At 42.2% G+C, this 15,688-nt stretch overlaps 2 protein-coding genes across 6 annotated transcripts in view; both read left to right on the plus strand.

The window, feature by feature from the left end:
• Nucleotides 1–15,688, plus strand: part of zbtb46 (zinc finger and BTB domain containing 46) — a 198,967-nt gene that overhangs the window by 101,448 nt on the left and 81,831 nt on the right. The window lies entirely within an intron of this gene.
• On the plus strand, nt 6,687–9,822 carry LOC128619454 (protein IWS1 homolog). Its single transcript, XM_053643653.1, has 2 exons — nt 6,687–6,997; nt 7,185–9,822. The coding sequence occupies exon 2, from the start codon at nt 8,602–8,604 to the stop codon at nt 9,199–9,201; it is 600 nt and encodes a 199-aa protein (XP_053499628.1). The 5' UTR covers nt 6,687–6,997; nt 7,185–8,601; the 3' UTR covers nt 9,202–9,822.

Consider the following 15,688-nt stretch of genomic DNA (forward strand, 5'->3'; position numbering starts at 1 on the left):
TAATTTAAATACATTTCAAACAGATACGTTTTTAGCTGGCTCTTGAAACTAGGCAGAGAAGTGATGTTACAGAGAGTAAAAGGTAGTGAATTCCACAATTTCAGAGCAGCAACACGAAATGACCTTCCATCTACAGTGGACAGCCGAAATCTGATGACCTAAGGGACAAAGTAGGGCAGTATGGATGAAGTAAGTCAGACAAGACCATTTAGTGCCTTGAATGTTAAAAGTAGTATCTTAAATTGAATACATGATGCCACAGGTAGCCAGTGGAGATCATTCAGAAGAGGAGTGATATGAACATTTAAAAAAACAATAAAGCTATAACTGCATTTGCATCCATATCTATATACATTACATGATAGATGCCCCCATAACAATTGAAGAAATAATACAGGCAATAAGTTTCATGCAGAGTGGGAAGGCACCCAGTCCAGATGGATTCCCTGCAGAAGTTTACAAATTATTCTCATCCAAACTGGCACCCTTTCTGTGTTTACTGTTCAAGGAGAGTATCTATAAAGGGAAGTTACCCCCTACTATGACTCAGGCAACTATATCAGTCCTACTGAAGAAGACAAGGATCTCCTGTTGTGATTACAAAATCCTCAAGGTGTTGTCATGTTCCCTTGAAACGGTGATACCTGACTTGATTGATCTGACCAAATTTGTTTCATACCAGGGAGGCAGTCATTCTCTAATATATAGCGGTTGTTCAATATATTCTACTCCTCCCACTCAACCAGTCAGCCAGAGCTCATAATCTCTCTTGATTCAGAAAAAGCTTTCGTTCTGGTAATGGATAAATGTGGGTTTGGCCCATCTTTCTCTTCATGGATTAAAATATTGTATACCTCGCAGCTTCAGTACACAGAAACTCTATCAGATCCAATTACCTAGTACTGCACAGAGTAACTCAACAGGGGTGCTGTCTTTCACCATTTTTATTCAAACTAGCCATTGTGCCACTGGCCATAGCCCTGAGAATGCAACAGAGCATTGCAGGTGCCATTAGAAACCAAATAACACATACAGTATGGCTATACTTGGGCAACCTTTTACTGTACATATCGAACCCAATGGAATCAATTCCCAAGCTCACATACGCATTACAACAGTTTACAGGCTACAAATTTAATTCATGGCAGCATCCACTGATTACAGCAGCTTTCCCTTTAAACTAGAGCATCAATCGTTCACTTACCTAGGTATAAATGTTACATCACTGTACAAGGACCTTTATGGCCACCACTTCAACTGCTATTAGGCCACACTAAACATTACTTTCAAAGATGGTCAGCTCTCCATATTATGTTGGCAGGTCAGGTAAACACGGTCAAGATGATAATACTGCGATAATACTTACATTTATTCCAAATGATCCCCATTTTACTAACCAAGTCCTGGTTTAAACAATTGAATTGCCATATCACCACCTTCATCTAGGGCAGCTCCACTAGACAAATCAAAAGAGTCTACTTAGAGATGCCCAATTTAATACTACTGGGCAATTAACATCTCTAAATTGAATTATTAGATTTCAGTGTTTAGAAACAAACAGACCAAAATGGGTCTCTATTGAACTTATATCCAGCACATTACATTCACCTATTTCTATCTTGAGCTGCTCTTTACCTATCAATTTAATTGTTCTCCAAAGACTCAAAGGCCAGTTGTTAAAAACTCCCTTAAAATGTAGTTTTAATTAAAAATTTTTGCTTCAACATTTTTCTCCCGTTAGTGGACAACCATCTGTTCCCTCCATCCCAAATTGACACTGCTTTCAAAACATGGCATAGGAACGGTTTGGTATTATTTGGTCACCTCTTTGTCCAAGGTACACTCGTTTCATCTGAAACACGTTTTCATTTTTTCAGATATTTACAGGTGTATAGTTTCATTAAGAAACACTCCCCATTTCCCTCCTTACTACCTAAAAATGCAATAGATGCTATATTGTAATGTGACCCTTATGGGAAAGGGAGGGGGTCTAAAATCTATTAAAAAAAAATACAAGACATCAGTGAATACTGCTAAGTTGGCATTCGAGGAGGAATTAGGTTATACTATCTGATGAGATGTGGTGACGTAGCTTAGAACATGCCACCTCTTTCTGCATAAGACATAGTCTCAACCAATTCAAAGTCATGCATCGATTGCGCTTCTCGAATGCCAGAATATAACCTGGCAACAACCCTGAGTGCACGAGTATTTGCCACAGTCACATAGGTCACATGCTCTAGTCTTGCAATTCACTAGGTAACTTCTGGGTGAGGCATTTAAAGCAATCTCCTGGAACTGCTTTGTCTTCTATTTCACAGAAACATGGTTGTCCCCAAGTATACCGGATTACGTAGTTCAGCTGGAGGGCTTTTCAATTGACTACTCGGATTGGACTGAATTATCCAGTAAGAAAAGTGCAGGTAGTGTTTGCTTCTGACTATGCCTTGGCGCTCTCGGTCTGGAACGTGACGTGGGATGTCGCCTCGTCAACCTCTAGCTGGAACTTTGCGTGGGAGGCTGTCTCTTCGACCTCAGTCAGGAACGTGGCTTGGGAGGCTGTCTCTTTGAACTCGGACAGGAACTTGGCTTGAGAGGCCGTCTCTTCGACCTCAGACAGGAACTTGGCTTGAGAGGCCGTCTCTTTGACCTCGGACAGGAATTTGGCATGTGAGGCTGTCTCTTTGACCTCAGAAAGGAACTTGGCTTGAGAGGCCGTCTTGTCGACCTTGGACAGGAACGTGGCTTGAGAGGCCGTCTTGTCGACCTCGGACAGGAACATGGCTTGAGAGGCCGTCTCTTCGACCTGGGACAGGAACGTGGCTTGAGAGGCCGTCTCGTCGACCTGGGATAGGAACATGGGTTGAGAGGCCGTCTCTTCGAACTCGGACAGGAACTTGGCATGTGAGACCGTCTCTTTGACCTCGGACAGGAACGTGGCTTGAGAGGCCGTCTCCAAATTGTCGCCAAATTGACCTCAGATGAGTGTTCAGCCAGTGAGACCACCTCATAGGTCTCATGCTGGAGCTCTGCGGGTGAGATAACCTCTTGGGTCTCAGGTTGGAGCTCTGGGGAGGAGGTCTCCACCTTGAACTCTGGCTGGAGCTCAGCAGGTGAGACCACCACGTGGGTCTCAGGTTGGAGCTCTGGCAAGAAGGTCGCCACGTTGACCTCCGGCTGGAGTTCTGCAGGTGAGACCACCTCGTGGGTCTCAGGTTGGAGCTCTGGGGAGGAGGTCACCACATTGAACTCCAGCTGGAGCTCAGCAGGTGAGACCACCTCGTGGGTCTCAAGTTGGAGCTCTGGGGAGGAGGTCGCCATCTCCAGAGCTCCAACCTGAGACCCACGAGGTGGTCTCACCTGCAGAGCTCAAGCATGAGACCCACGAGGTTGTCTCATCTCCAGAGCTCCAGCATAAAGTCAAGTTCCTGCTAGAGGTCAATGAGGTGACCTCCCAAGCCATGTTCACGTCCGAGATCGAAGAGGCGACTTTTCAAGCCCAGTTCCTGTCCCAGTTTGAAGAGACGGCCAACCCAAGCTCTGCTCATGCCAAGTTCCTGTCTGAGGTTGAAGAGACGACCTCTCAAGCCAAGTTCCTGTCCAAGGTCGAAGACGCGACCTTTAAAGCCAAGTTCCTATCCGAGGTCGAAGAAGTGACCTTTCAAGCCAAGTTCCTGTCAGAGGTTGAAGAGATGACCTCTCAAGCCAAGTTCCTGTCCGAGGTCGAAGAGATGACCTCTCAAGCCAAGTTCATGTCTGAGGTCGAAGAGACGACCTTTCAAACTGAAGCGCATGCTCATGCACGAGCCAGGTGTGCGAGCCATTTGCGAACGCATGCTTTTTGGTCTTCAATGACATTGACTTTGTTTACATTGGGCACGTGCTTTTGTTATGGTTACGTTCTGTCTCCGCCCCATTTTGTCATTGGTTGTTTCCCGAATGTGTGTCATCATTTTCAGCTGTCCCGTATTTAACCCATGATTATGTTTGTTATATAAACCAGTCGTGTCTCTGTGCACATTGCATAGTATTGAGTTTATCTCATTACCAAGCGATTGTTTACTTGTTTCTCATTTCGTTTCATGTTCAATGACCTGGTTTCTAATTTCTTAACTCTGATTCTAGCCTCGCCCTATGTATGCCTGTTTGTATATCGCCTGACCTTTTGCCTGTTATAAGACCACACTTTGGATTACCATTTTGGATTTGTCTGCTTGCCTCTCTCTATGATAAACCTCTTTTACTGCACTCGCATCCATCCTAACCTCCATTACGTTCCGTTCGTGAAAAACCTCCATTACATGCTTAACGTGACAGAGCCTAACAGGAGGTTTTTTTAGAATTCAGTCAATTAAGTCTGTTAATATGAATTAATAACATAAGTTAAAAAATCTTACTTTAATCTTCAGAATTTAGTTAATGTGTTAATGTTAATTTGAGTAATGTGTTTTTTGTTTATGAGACCAGTTACTGTGAAACAACTTGTTGAAATGGAGAGAATTTGCATTTCCTTCAGAATTGTGGAATTAATTATTATTCATTTTAAAGAAGGTATAAAAGGCAGAACTATCGGTATTGGCCAATATCACTCTGAATAATTGGTTATCGTATCGCTGAGAAATTTAGTATCGGTGCATCTCTACTGAAAACCCAAAAGCGCATCGAGCTCATGCTTCAGGTTTCCGAGCACACTGCATGCTACAGCGCTAGCTTGAGGGGAAATCGTGACAATTCCCCCTCGTGCCAAGCACTGCAGGGTGTGGTTCTCACCACGCATCGCAGCTTTCAGGTCCACAGTGCCTACCTCCGTGTTGTCATGCATTTGTTTGCACTGCCATGTGCATCTTGTTTTGGTTCACATCTTGTCTCTTCCCATGTCTTATCGTTGATAGTCTCCCTAGTGTGTCATCAATACTTTCACCTGTTTTCAGTTTACCCCTTGATTAGTCTTTGTATTTAAGCCCTCGTGTTACTTTGTTCATGGTAAAATAATGCTTAGTGTTCCCTAAACTGACTTACCAAGCCTTATATATTGTATCTTGCTATTTTGGTTTTTGATCTTGCCTTGTTGCCTATTTTTCTTTTTTTGAGATTTTGGATTTACCCACACTGCACTGTTTGCCAATTGCCTGCTTTCTATCTGCACTTGTTTTTGGTTTTTGCTTTATGTTTTGGTACAGTTTGCGAGGTTTTAAAAAAATAAAATGCTAACCTGCATTTGCATCTGCCTATGACTCCATTGCATGACAAAAATACACCGTAATCAACTGAATGACTAATAAGTTAGTAAAGATTTATGTCTGTGAAATGCTAGTTACATTTACAATGAACAAATTACACTAAATTACACTGCCTAAATTTTTATATTGGGGTCTGCATTATGCCGTTATGGTTATTAATGTGATTAGCTATTTTTATTAGTATTTAGCTTATATTACTCTACTTACTACATTATGATTAATGATAATATAGATTTTGATTAAGATTAAATTGGTGAATAAAGAAGCTGGAATTTCTTGGCGGAATTTGCATACAGTCAGGTGTGGCCACATTATTATTATTATTATTATTATTATTATTATTGTTGTTGTTGTTACAAATCATACCTCTGTGGTTCCTCCTGCTCACCACCAGAGGGCACCATCACCTGAGTATTGACTTTTTCCCCTAGACTCCATTTCCCATAACTCCGTACCTGGAACAGATTGCTTCTACACCTTTTCCCTATCTATCTGACTATTTACCACACACACTCACTCATCGCGAAGTCTTGTTTTGCCCTGACTGACATTACTGAGCATTTCATTGTTATTTTGCCTTGCCATGTTTCACCTTGGACTGTTTTCCCTGTTTTTGAACCTTTGCTGCCCGCCTATTATTTCTGCCACGCTTATCTGAATATTTCCTGTGATTGTTTGCGTCCTGCCCTGATCTTTTCCTGTTTTGTGACTATGTCTCTGTTTTTGCCTTGGATCTATGTCGGGTTTTGCCTGTGATCTACATCTGCCTGCCTTTACTTCTGCTTTTATACGTAATAAAGCTGCACATGGATCCCAACTTCATTGACTCATCATGATAGAAAACTTCGCCAAATCCCGATCCAGCAGCTCTCTTGCATTTAACAACAGAGGTCTCAGCTCAAGCTATAGTATTGGTGGCACGTCATCAACAACTCAAGCAGCTAACATCACTATCAGAGAAACTAGTAAAAGCACTGAACAACTCCAATTACCCACGCCCAGCCCACCAGCTCCTCCATCTCCCCCAGCAAATCTTCCTACCCCTTCTAACACACTCACCGCGAATCCACATCTCGTTTTCCCTGAGAAATTTGACAGCTCACCTGCCAACTGTAAGGGTTTTCTACTTCAGTGCTCACTGTTAGTTAACCAGCAACCCACACTATATGCTGCTGATGAAAGCTGTATTGCCTTTGTTTGTTCACTGCTGACCAGGAAGTTTTTGGATTAGGCAACAGCAGTGTAATAATGGTCAAACCTTTCCTTCATTCAGCAGTTTCCTCCAACGATTATGTGAAGTGTTTGAACACTCGGTGGGAGGCAAAAATGCCGGTGATCAGCTGCTTTGTCTCCGGCAGGGGAACAACACTGCCGCTGAATATGCTCTCACTTTTCGTACATTTACAATTCAAACTGGGTGGATTGAGGATTCTTTAAAGCTGTTATTTCGTAAAGGACTGAGTTTAGAGCTTCAAACAGAACTGGCTTGCTGCGATGAAGGAAAGACTGGATCAGTTTATTGAATTAGCCATCCAAATTCATAACCTTCTCAGAGCTCAAGGACCCACCAACACTGTAGTATCTAACTCAGCTGCTTCTTACAACACAAATGAACCTGTGCCCATGCAGATTGGACACACTCATCTTACCTCTGAAACGAGAGACCGTCGTATAAGACAACATCTGTGTCTGTATTATGGTCAAGCGGGACATCAAAGGATCTCCTGCCTGTTCGACCTCAGCATCGCTCCACTGTGGTGAGTTCATGTTGTTTATTAAACCGCTCAACTTCATGTGTTGAACTGCCAGTTATTCTAACATTTTCTGGGAAATCTGTAATTACAACAGCCATACTTGACTCTGGGGCAGCAGGTAACTTTATTGATGAGGAATTTGCCAAATCTCATGACATACTACTAAAACCCTGTGATTCTCTTTTGGCAGTGGCAGCATTAGACAGATGCCCCCTAGGGTCTGGTCATGTTCATCACGCCACCACACCACACCACACCACAGGATATCTTACTACAAATCGGAGCACTGCACACTGAAACCATTCGTCTGTATATCATCCAATCACCTCACCATCCATTAATCCTAGGATTGCCTTGGCTGCAGAGACACAACCCTCAAGTTTCTTGGAATGGGAAACAAATTACTCAGTGGAACAATTCTTGCATCTCCAGTTGCTTAAAACCTGTATCTCCAAGGACCTTTAGAGCTGCTGCTGTTCGAGTAGAACCCTCTATAATTCCCAATCTGCCCCCTGAGTACTTTGATTTAGTTGAAGCCTTCAGCAAGATGAAAACCTCACAACTTCCTCCACATTGTTCCAGTGATTATGCCATAGTTACCACCTGATATCACACCTCCACAAGGCAGAATTTTTCCATTATCCCAACCAGAGTCTGAGGCTATGAAGTCGTATATCAAGGAGGAACTTTCCAAGGGCTTTATCAGACCTTCAACCTCGGCAGCATCAGCTGGGTTCTTCTTCGTGAGCAAGAAAGATGGAGGGCTTTGCCCATGCATTGATTATCATAGTCTTACCAAAGTATTACACAAGATTTGATCTGTGCAACACATATAATCTTGTCCATATTCGTGAGAGGGATTGAGTGGAAGACAACGTTCTCCACCAGCACAGGGCACTATGAATATCTTGCCATGCCGTTCGGGCTGGTCAGTAGTCCATCTGTAGTTTCAGACTTTATCAATGATGTCTTCCGAGACACGCTGAATTATTGGGTAATCCCATATATCGACAACATCCTCATCTACTTCAAAACTTATGAAGATCATGTCAAGTACGTTCGAGGTGTCCTGCAATGTCTCATCACTCATCAGCTATATGCCAAGGCTGAAAAATGTGAGTTCCATCAGACGTCGGTATACTTTCTAGGCTATATTATCAGTCCCGACGACATAGCGATGGATGACAGCAAAGTAGGGGCAGTGTTAAAATGGTTGCAACCTACTATGATAAAGGAGCTGCAACTTTTTCTGGGATTTGCCCATTTTTAGACATTGACATTGATATTTCAGTACTGTTGCTGCACAACCTGACATCGATGCTAAAGAGGGGGGGCTCTTGACTCTCCTGGTCCCCAGCAGTTATCCAGACCTTTCAAGATCTGAAAGCTTGTTTCACCTCTGCACCCATTCTTCACCATCCTGACCCTGATCACACATTCATTGTCGAAGTGAACTGTTCTAGTACTGGCATGGGATCCATTCTCAGTGGGATCCATTCTCAGTAGCCATCGCTCCACATTCAAGCCAGGCCGGGGTTATCAGGTCATCTCTCTACGGTGTAGAAGAGAACGCTCCACACCTGAACCTCAGAGAGCACGGTCAGTTCATGCCTGAAGCAGACGTCATGACTAACCAAGTTCTCCTCACGCCTGAAACCGACATCACAACCAACCAGGTTCTGCTCACGCCTGAAACCGATGTCACGACCAACCAAGTTCTGATCATGCCCAAGAGTGCTGACACGGACAACCAAGTTATGATCACGCCTGACTCTGCTGACACGGACAACCAAGTTATGCTCACGTCCAAGTCGGCTGACACGGACAACCAAGCTGTGCTCACGCCCGAGTCGGCTGACACGGACAACCAAGTTCTGATCATGCCCAAGACTGCTGACATGGACAACCAAGTTATGATCACTCCTGACTCTGCTGACACGGACAACCAAGTTATGCTCACGCCCAAGTCGGCTGACATGGACAACCAAGTTATGATCACGCCCGAGTCTGCTGACACGGACAACCAAGTTATGCTCACGCCCAAGTTGGCTGACACGTACAACCAAGTTGTGCTCACACCCAAGTCAGCTGACATGGACAACCAAATTCTGATCATGCCCAAGACTGCTGACATGGACAACCAAGTTCTGCTCACGCCAGAGTCTGCTAATACGGACGACCAAGTTCTGCCTTCCTGTTCCGCTTAGGACATCGCTCTGCCTTCCTGCCTTCTCGCCCTGCTGAAGCTGATGACCCAGCTTCCCATGCGTGGGTGCTGTCTAGCGACCCCTGCAAACCTGCCCCAACCTCATGCCTGCCCCTTGGCTCCTTGAGGAGCCTGCTCTCTGTTGAACAATGCCTGCCTTGCGACCTAAGGGGTTGTGAAGATATTTTGCCCAGAGCACCAGTACCGCCAGGGGAGGGAGAGTATTTTGGCGCTTTGGGAGAAGCGCCCTTGGGGGGGTTCTGGCATCTAATCAGAGAAGGAACTCTGAACTACAGTTCCCAGCAGCCACTGCATCACATGACCACCTGCACCTGAATCATGTTCCTGTTAACGAGCACTCGTGTATATAGCCACAGTTTGCACTGCATTCTTTGTCTTATATTTGTCTTTCATGGTGTTGTTCTTGTTGCTGTGTTGAAGTCTCTGGTTTATGTTTAGTTTTGCCATAGTGTTTTGCCTCAAGGTCATAGTGTCTTTTTGTATTTTGTTTTGTTCTTTATTAAACTTTAAAAATTCTGCACTTGCATCCGTCTCCACCTTGGAATCGTGACACTGTTAATGTTATTAATGTTATTAAGTATTTCGTTATTTATTTTTAAATTCAGCAACTTATGAAACTCACCAAGGGCCATGCTAACTAATGAGTATGATGTAGCTTAGCTATCTAGCTTGTTAATCAAGCATTATTGACAACTGACAAGAAAACTAAATAGGCAAAATGAAAAACACAGACTTCCTGCCTGTCCAACCCCTGCCTCCTCTACATCGGATGCCAATGATACAGAGACTGACTTGATCAGTGAAAGTTCTCAGGTACAGTCATCCCAGCCGGGCTCAGTCAGTATTCAGTCATTGCCAGATGATGATAGTGAAGCGCAGCTAATTGAGTCTCCTGTGCCTGTGGCTCCCCTGCCACAGGGGAAGGCAGCTTAAAGCGTAGCTACAGGAGTTTACCTGGTTACATTATGACATGGGGATAATGCACTGCTCCTTTTGTTCTCAAGATGGGCACATGATATTTTAAACTGGTTAAAACCGAATTCTTTAGTGGTTAGAGTCATTTTAAAACAGAAACAGTGAAGAAGCATGGTAACAGTAAAAAACATACGAACACCAGGGACTGTGTTATTGCTAAGTCTGCCCCTCGTGTCAACCCAATATTGAAATCTATTAAATGTGTCAGTGATGAATGTGCAGAAAAAGAAATGAAAGAATTGAAAATAAAATGTAATATTACATGACTGCAGTGTAAGAAATACCATTCACAAAGTTCAACTTCCAAATTCTACTGAAGAAGAAGAATGGAATGGGTGTGTCAAAGACATATGATCAACACAGCATGTGCAGAGTTTGTAGGTTGCATTTCCAATTAATTGAATTTAATTGAGGAAATACAGTGTCATCACATACTATATGCACATATCTGATGGAACACCTGTGACTGAGCTAGTAGGATTGGCCAAGCGTAATCACTATCATGCTAATGCAACCCTAAACACTATCAAGTCGCTGCTTGAAAATGCTGACCCAACCAACCCAAACTGTTGGGTACACAAAATTAATGCTTTGGGAGCAGACGGTGCAAGCATTAACATAGGCACAAATGGAGGGATAGGAGCCTATTCCAGACGTGAGATAGGTGAACATGCCCCATCCATCCTAAGTATATCCTATGGGCTGGAATTGGCGATGCTAAGCACCCAAAGGTCAGTGCCAATGATTGAGTGATTCTATAATCTTCTGCAGCTGATGTGGAAAATACAGTGGGGAAAATAAGTATTGAATGTGTCAACATTTTTTTTCAGTAAATATATGTCCAATGAGGCTATTCACATGAAATTTTCACCAGACTTTGGTATTAACTCAAGATATCCACACATATAAAGAAATTCAAACATTAAAGTCCATAAATGAAGTTATGTGTAATAAAGCGGAATGACACAGGAAAAAAAGTGTTGAACACGCTAACTGAAATTTATTTAATACTTAGTGGAGAAGCCTTTGTTTGTAATGACCGCTTCAAGATGCTTCCTGTATGAACAAATTAATCGGACACAGTATCCAGGTGTGATTTTGGCCCATTCTTCTAAACATATTGTCTTTAAATTTTGTTCAATTGGATTCAAGTCAGGTGATTGACTGGGCCATTCTAACGCCTTGATTTTTTTTCTCTCTGAAACCAATTGAGAGTTTGCTGTATGCTTTGGATCATTGTCCTGCTGGAACGTCCACCCACATCTCATCTTCATCATCCTGGTGGATGGCAGCAGATGCTTCTCAAGAATCTTCCAGTAAAGGGCTCCATTCATCGTTCCTTCAATTATATGAAGTCTCCTAGTACCATGCGATGAAAAACAGCCCCACACCATGATGCTTCCAAACAGCCCCACACACTTCCAAACTTCACTGTTGGTATAGTGTTTTTAGGGTGATGTGCAGTGCCATTGGTTCTCCAAACATGGTGGGTAGTATGACAGCCAAAAAGTAAAATTTTGCTCTCGTCTGACGAGACTACACTCTCCCAATATCTCATATGCTTGTCCAAATGAGTTGTAGCAAACTTTAAACGAGCTTGGACATGCCTTTTCTTTAGTAATGGAGTCTTGCGGGGTGAGTGTGAGCAGTGGAGTGCATTGCCTATTGTTTTCTCTGTGACGATGGCACCTACTACCTCCAGGTGTTTCTGGAGCTCTTTCCGAGTGGTTCTTGGCTCTTGGGCTACTCTTCTGACTATTCTTCTGACTCGCTGGTCAGAAACCTTGCGAGGAGCTCCTGTACATGGCCAGTTGATGACGGAGTGATGTTGCTTCCACTTGTGGATGATGACCCTAGTGGTGCTTACTGGAGGATTCAGAAGTTTTGAAATACGTCTGTATCCGATTCTGTCAATGTGTTTTGCAACAATAAGGTTGTGAAGGTCTTGGGAGAGCTCTTTGCTTTTACCAATCATGAGATGTTTCTTGTGTGACACCTTGGTAATCAAAAGCCTTTTTATAGACCATCAGTTTACTAACCTAGCTGATATTAATTTGCACTGATAGGAGGTATAATTACTTATGGATTTACCTTGGCCTTTGCCAAGGCCTTACCTTGCCTTGGAGAACTGCTTTTTCATAGCATGTTCAATACTTTTTTCCTGTCATTCCACTTTATTACACATAACTTTATTTATGGACTTTAATGTTGTGAATTCTTTATATTTCCAGATTTCTTGAGTTAATACCGATGTCTGGTGAAAATTTCATGTGAATAGCCTCATTGGAAATATATTTACTGAAAAAATGTTGACGCTTTCAATACTTATTTCCCCGACTGTATATCATTTCAGTCTTAAAAGCAAGCAGTAGCTGAGGACAATAAGTGCAGAGTTAGGCCTTATAGTACAAAATCCATCAGCTGATAAAACTCTGAGCTGTCTTCCACACATTGGGCACTCTCAGTTTATTCAACAAATTATGTAACAGGACATGGGCAATATACTGCTGTGCATTATCACATGTAGAACCCTGCAGCCACATCCAAAATTACAGGAATGTGGAAGGGGAAGGCTGCAAGTAGCTACACTGGCATAACCTTCCAAAATACCAGACTCAAGGGCCCCCCAAAGTCATGCCACTTTCAGATATCATCTGAATGCAGCTATTGAGCAAACAGTTGACCATAATGTTATGGTAGAACTACAGAACAGATTTGGAAATATGATGACAAATGGCACATAGCAGGAAAATTCAAAGGGATCACAGATAATCAAGTCCTTTTCAGTGTTGTGTCATGATGCATGGCCAGAAGATGTTGTTAACTATGGCAAGGAGGAGGTTGACACACTGAATAGCACACTATTGACACATAGTGAATTGGTACAAAGAGCTCTAGACAAAGAGTGGATGTGATGTTATAACTGTGCAGAGGGAATGGATAATGCTGAAAACATTAGTGAAAGGTCAGTTCATGGATAAGTCGTATACTGAGTTATGGTGAGTGATTCTAAGGAAGGAGTCATTCTGCACAGAATTTAAGAACATTGTTCACTTAGTTGAAATTATGCTGGCACTTCCCATATATGTAACTCAGTGTGAAAGAGGATTTTCATCACATAACTGAATCATTCAAAAGTGCGCACTTCCCTTAGTATGGCAACACTGAAATACTTATTGAGGATAAGTACTGAGGGCCCCTCACTTGAGCTGTTCAAGCATTGGTTCTCAGCCAGCAAAAGGAAGCACACACCAAACTATACTTGCTGGCCAAGTGACACTGACATGGGCATGGTTGGTGACACTGACTCTGAGCTTGAGGAATAATCAAGAACTACCTGTACATAGTTAACAAGCAGAACTGACCAGACAAGGACAGCAGTGAAGGCAGTGGGAAAAAAAGACTGAAAAATCAGTGTGAAGAGGTAGAAGGATCAAGCAGTAAGTAATTGTGAATTGTTTAGAATTCATAGATATAACACGTTTTCAGTATTCATATTCAGGGCCAGAGCACTGCTGGTTCGAAGCCCTAATGGATCTGCTCCATTTATTATTATTATTAATAATAATAATAATAATAATAATAATAATATTAATATTAGGGCCTGAGCACTGCTGGTGGGAAGCCCTATTGGATCTGCTCCGTTTATTTTTCTTCTTCTTCTTCATCCGTTCTCAAATTATTCACATTTTAGAGGGCCTAAACATACCCGAAAACTCACAAAACTTTGGAGACGCGTCAGAACCGGTGAAAATTTACATCTGATAGGGGTTCCAGAATTGAGTGTGACAAATGGCTCGATAGCGCCACCTACAAAATTTTACCGATGTGAGCCTCATTTGACCTACATGTACGAAATTCGGTAAACATGTGTAACAGACACCGCTTGTGCAACCACTAAGCCACCGTGCACCCCCCAAGGCAAAGATAAAAAAGACTATTTTAAGGCTTTGAGTGTTCCCAGGACCACAGTCCCAGGACCATAATTTTGAAATGAAAGAAGCTTGGCACAACCTTGAACCTTCTTAGAGTTGACTGTTCAGCCAAATTGGGCATCTGGGAAAGAAGGGATGTTGGGTGTCTACCAGCCTGTTGTATGGTCTGATTAGATGAAAATTTAACTCTTTGGGCAGAACAGTTAGCATTACAACCCCTGACAAAAATGATGGTATCACCACACTTGGAGGATATTCAACCAGATTTTTTACTTCGTAGCAACTAAACAAATCACACATATGACACAAAACAATTTTTGTTGAATAGCTGAACATTCTGGCTTTGTGAAACATACCTCAAACAAATTAAATTTCATTATTTTAATTAATGGCGTATTTTTTCCAGATCAAGTAGAGGAAAAAATCATGGAATCAACAAAAAAAATCACAATTAGTACTTTGTTGCTCCTCCTTGGGCTTTTATATTGGCCTGGGTTCTTTGAGGCATGGACTTCACTTATGAAAAACAATATTCTCCATCAAATTCGTTCCAACTTTCTCAAATAGCTTTTGACAGATCAGCGTTGCAGGGTGGAGCCTTGTCATGGACCAATTTTTAGATCCAGATTAAATTGAGATCTGGACTGTTTGCTGGCCATGTCATTGAGTTGATATGTCTTTCCTGAAGAAAAGCTTTAACACTCTTTGCTCTGTGGCAAGATGCATTATCATCAATGGAATGAGAAGTGTCCAAAATTTCAAAGTACACCTGTTCATTGACTGTTGAGGTCTCCTTTACCTGACATGCAACCCGATATCATAAATGAGTGGGGAAATCTGATTGTTTTCTTCAGGCAGTCATCTTTATATGTTTCATTAGAATGGCACCAGACAAAACTTCCAGCATCATCTCCTTAGCCAATGCAGATTCGTAATTCATCACTGAATATCACTTTTATCTAATCAACACTCCATGATTGCTTCTCTTTAGTCCACTGTAACCTTGCTTTCTTCTGTTTAGGTGTTGGTGCTTGTTTTCATTTTGCTTTTGTAATATGTAAATCCCATTTCATTCAGTCGATTTCTTACAGTTCTGTCACAAACATTGACTCCTGTTTCTGCCCATTTGTTTTTCATTTGTTTTGTTGTGTTTTCTGTTTTCAAGGCATATTGCTTTGAGTTTTCTATCCTGATGCCTTGACGTCTTCCTTGGCATACTCGTGCATTTTCCTTTTATAACCTTCCCATTTTGTTTATACTTGCACCAAATTTTAGACTGGGAACAACCATCATCTTTTGCCACACTCCATGTTGGATTTCCTTATTGAAGGCGTTTTATAATCCTTTCCATTGTTTCAATTGACAACTCTCTTGTTGGGGCTATGTTTCCTTTCAAAATGTCCACAGTTAAGGTCTGTAAGCACTTTCTTTTAACTGCAGACTAATTAGCATTTTTAGACTTGTACTGGTATTTGTTTTAGAGATGCAAATTACAAGGTGATTCCATAATTTTTTCATCAACATTGAGTGATTCCATAATTTTTTCCTTTACTTGAT

The sequence above is a fragment of the Ictalurus furcatus genome, chromosome 15 (genome assembly GCF_023375685.1).
Source record: "Ictalurus furcatus strain D&B chromosome 15, Billie_1.0, whole genome shotgun sequence".
Taxonomy (NCBI): Eukaryota; Metazoa; Chordata; class Actinopteri; order Siluriformes; family Ictaluridae; genus Ictalurus; species Ictalurus furcatus.

Coding starts and splice junctions, on each gene's coding strand:
- LOC128619454 (XM_053643653.1), top strand. CDS start 8,602: ATGCCTGAAGCAGACGTCATGACTAACCAAGTTCTCCTCACGCCTGAA.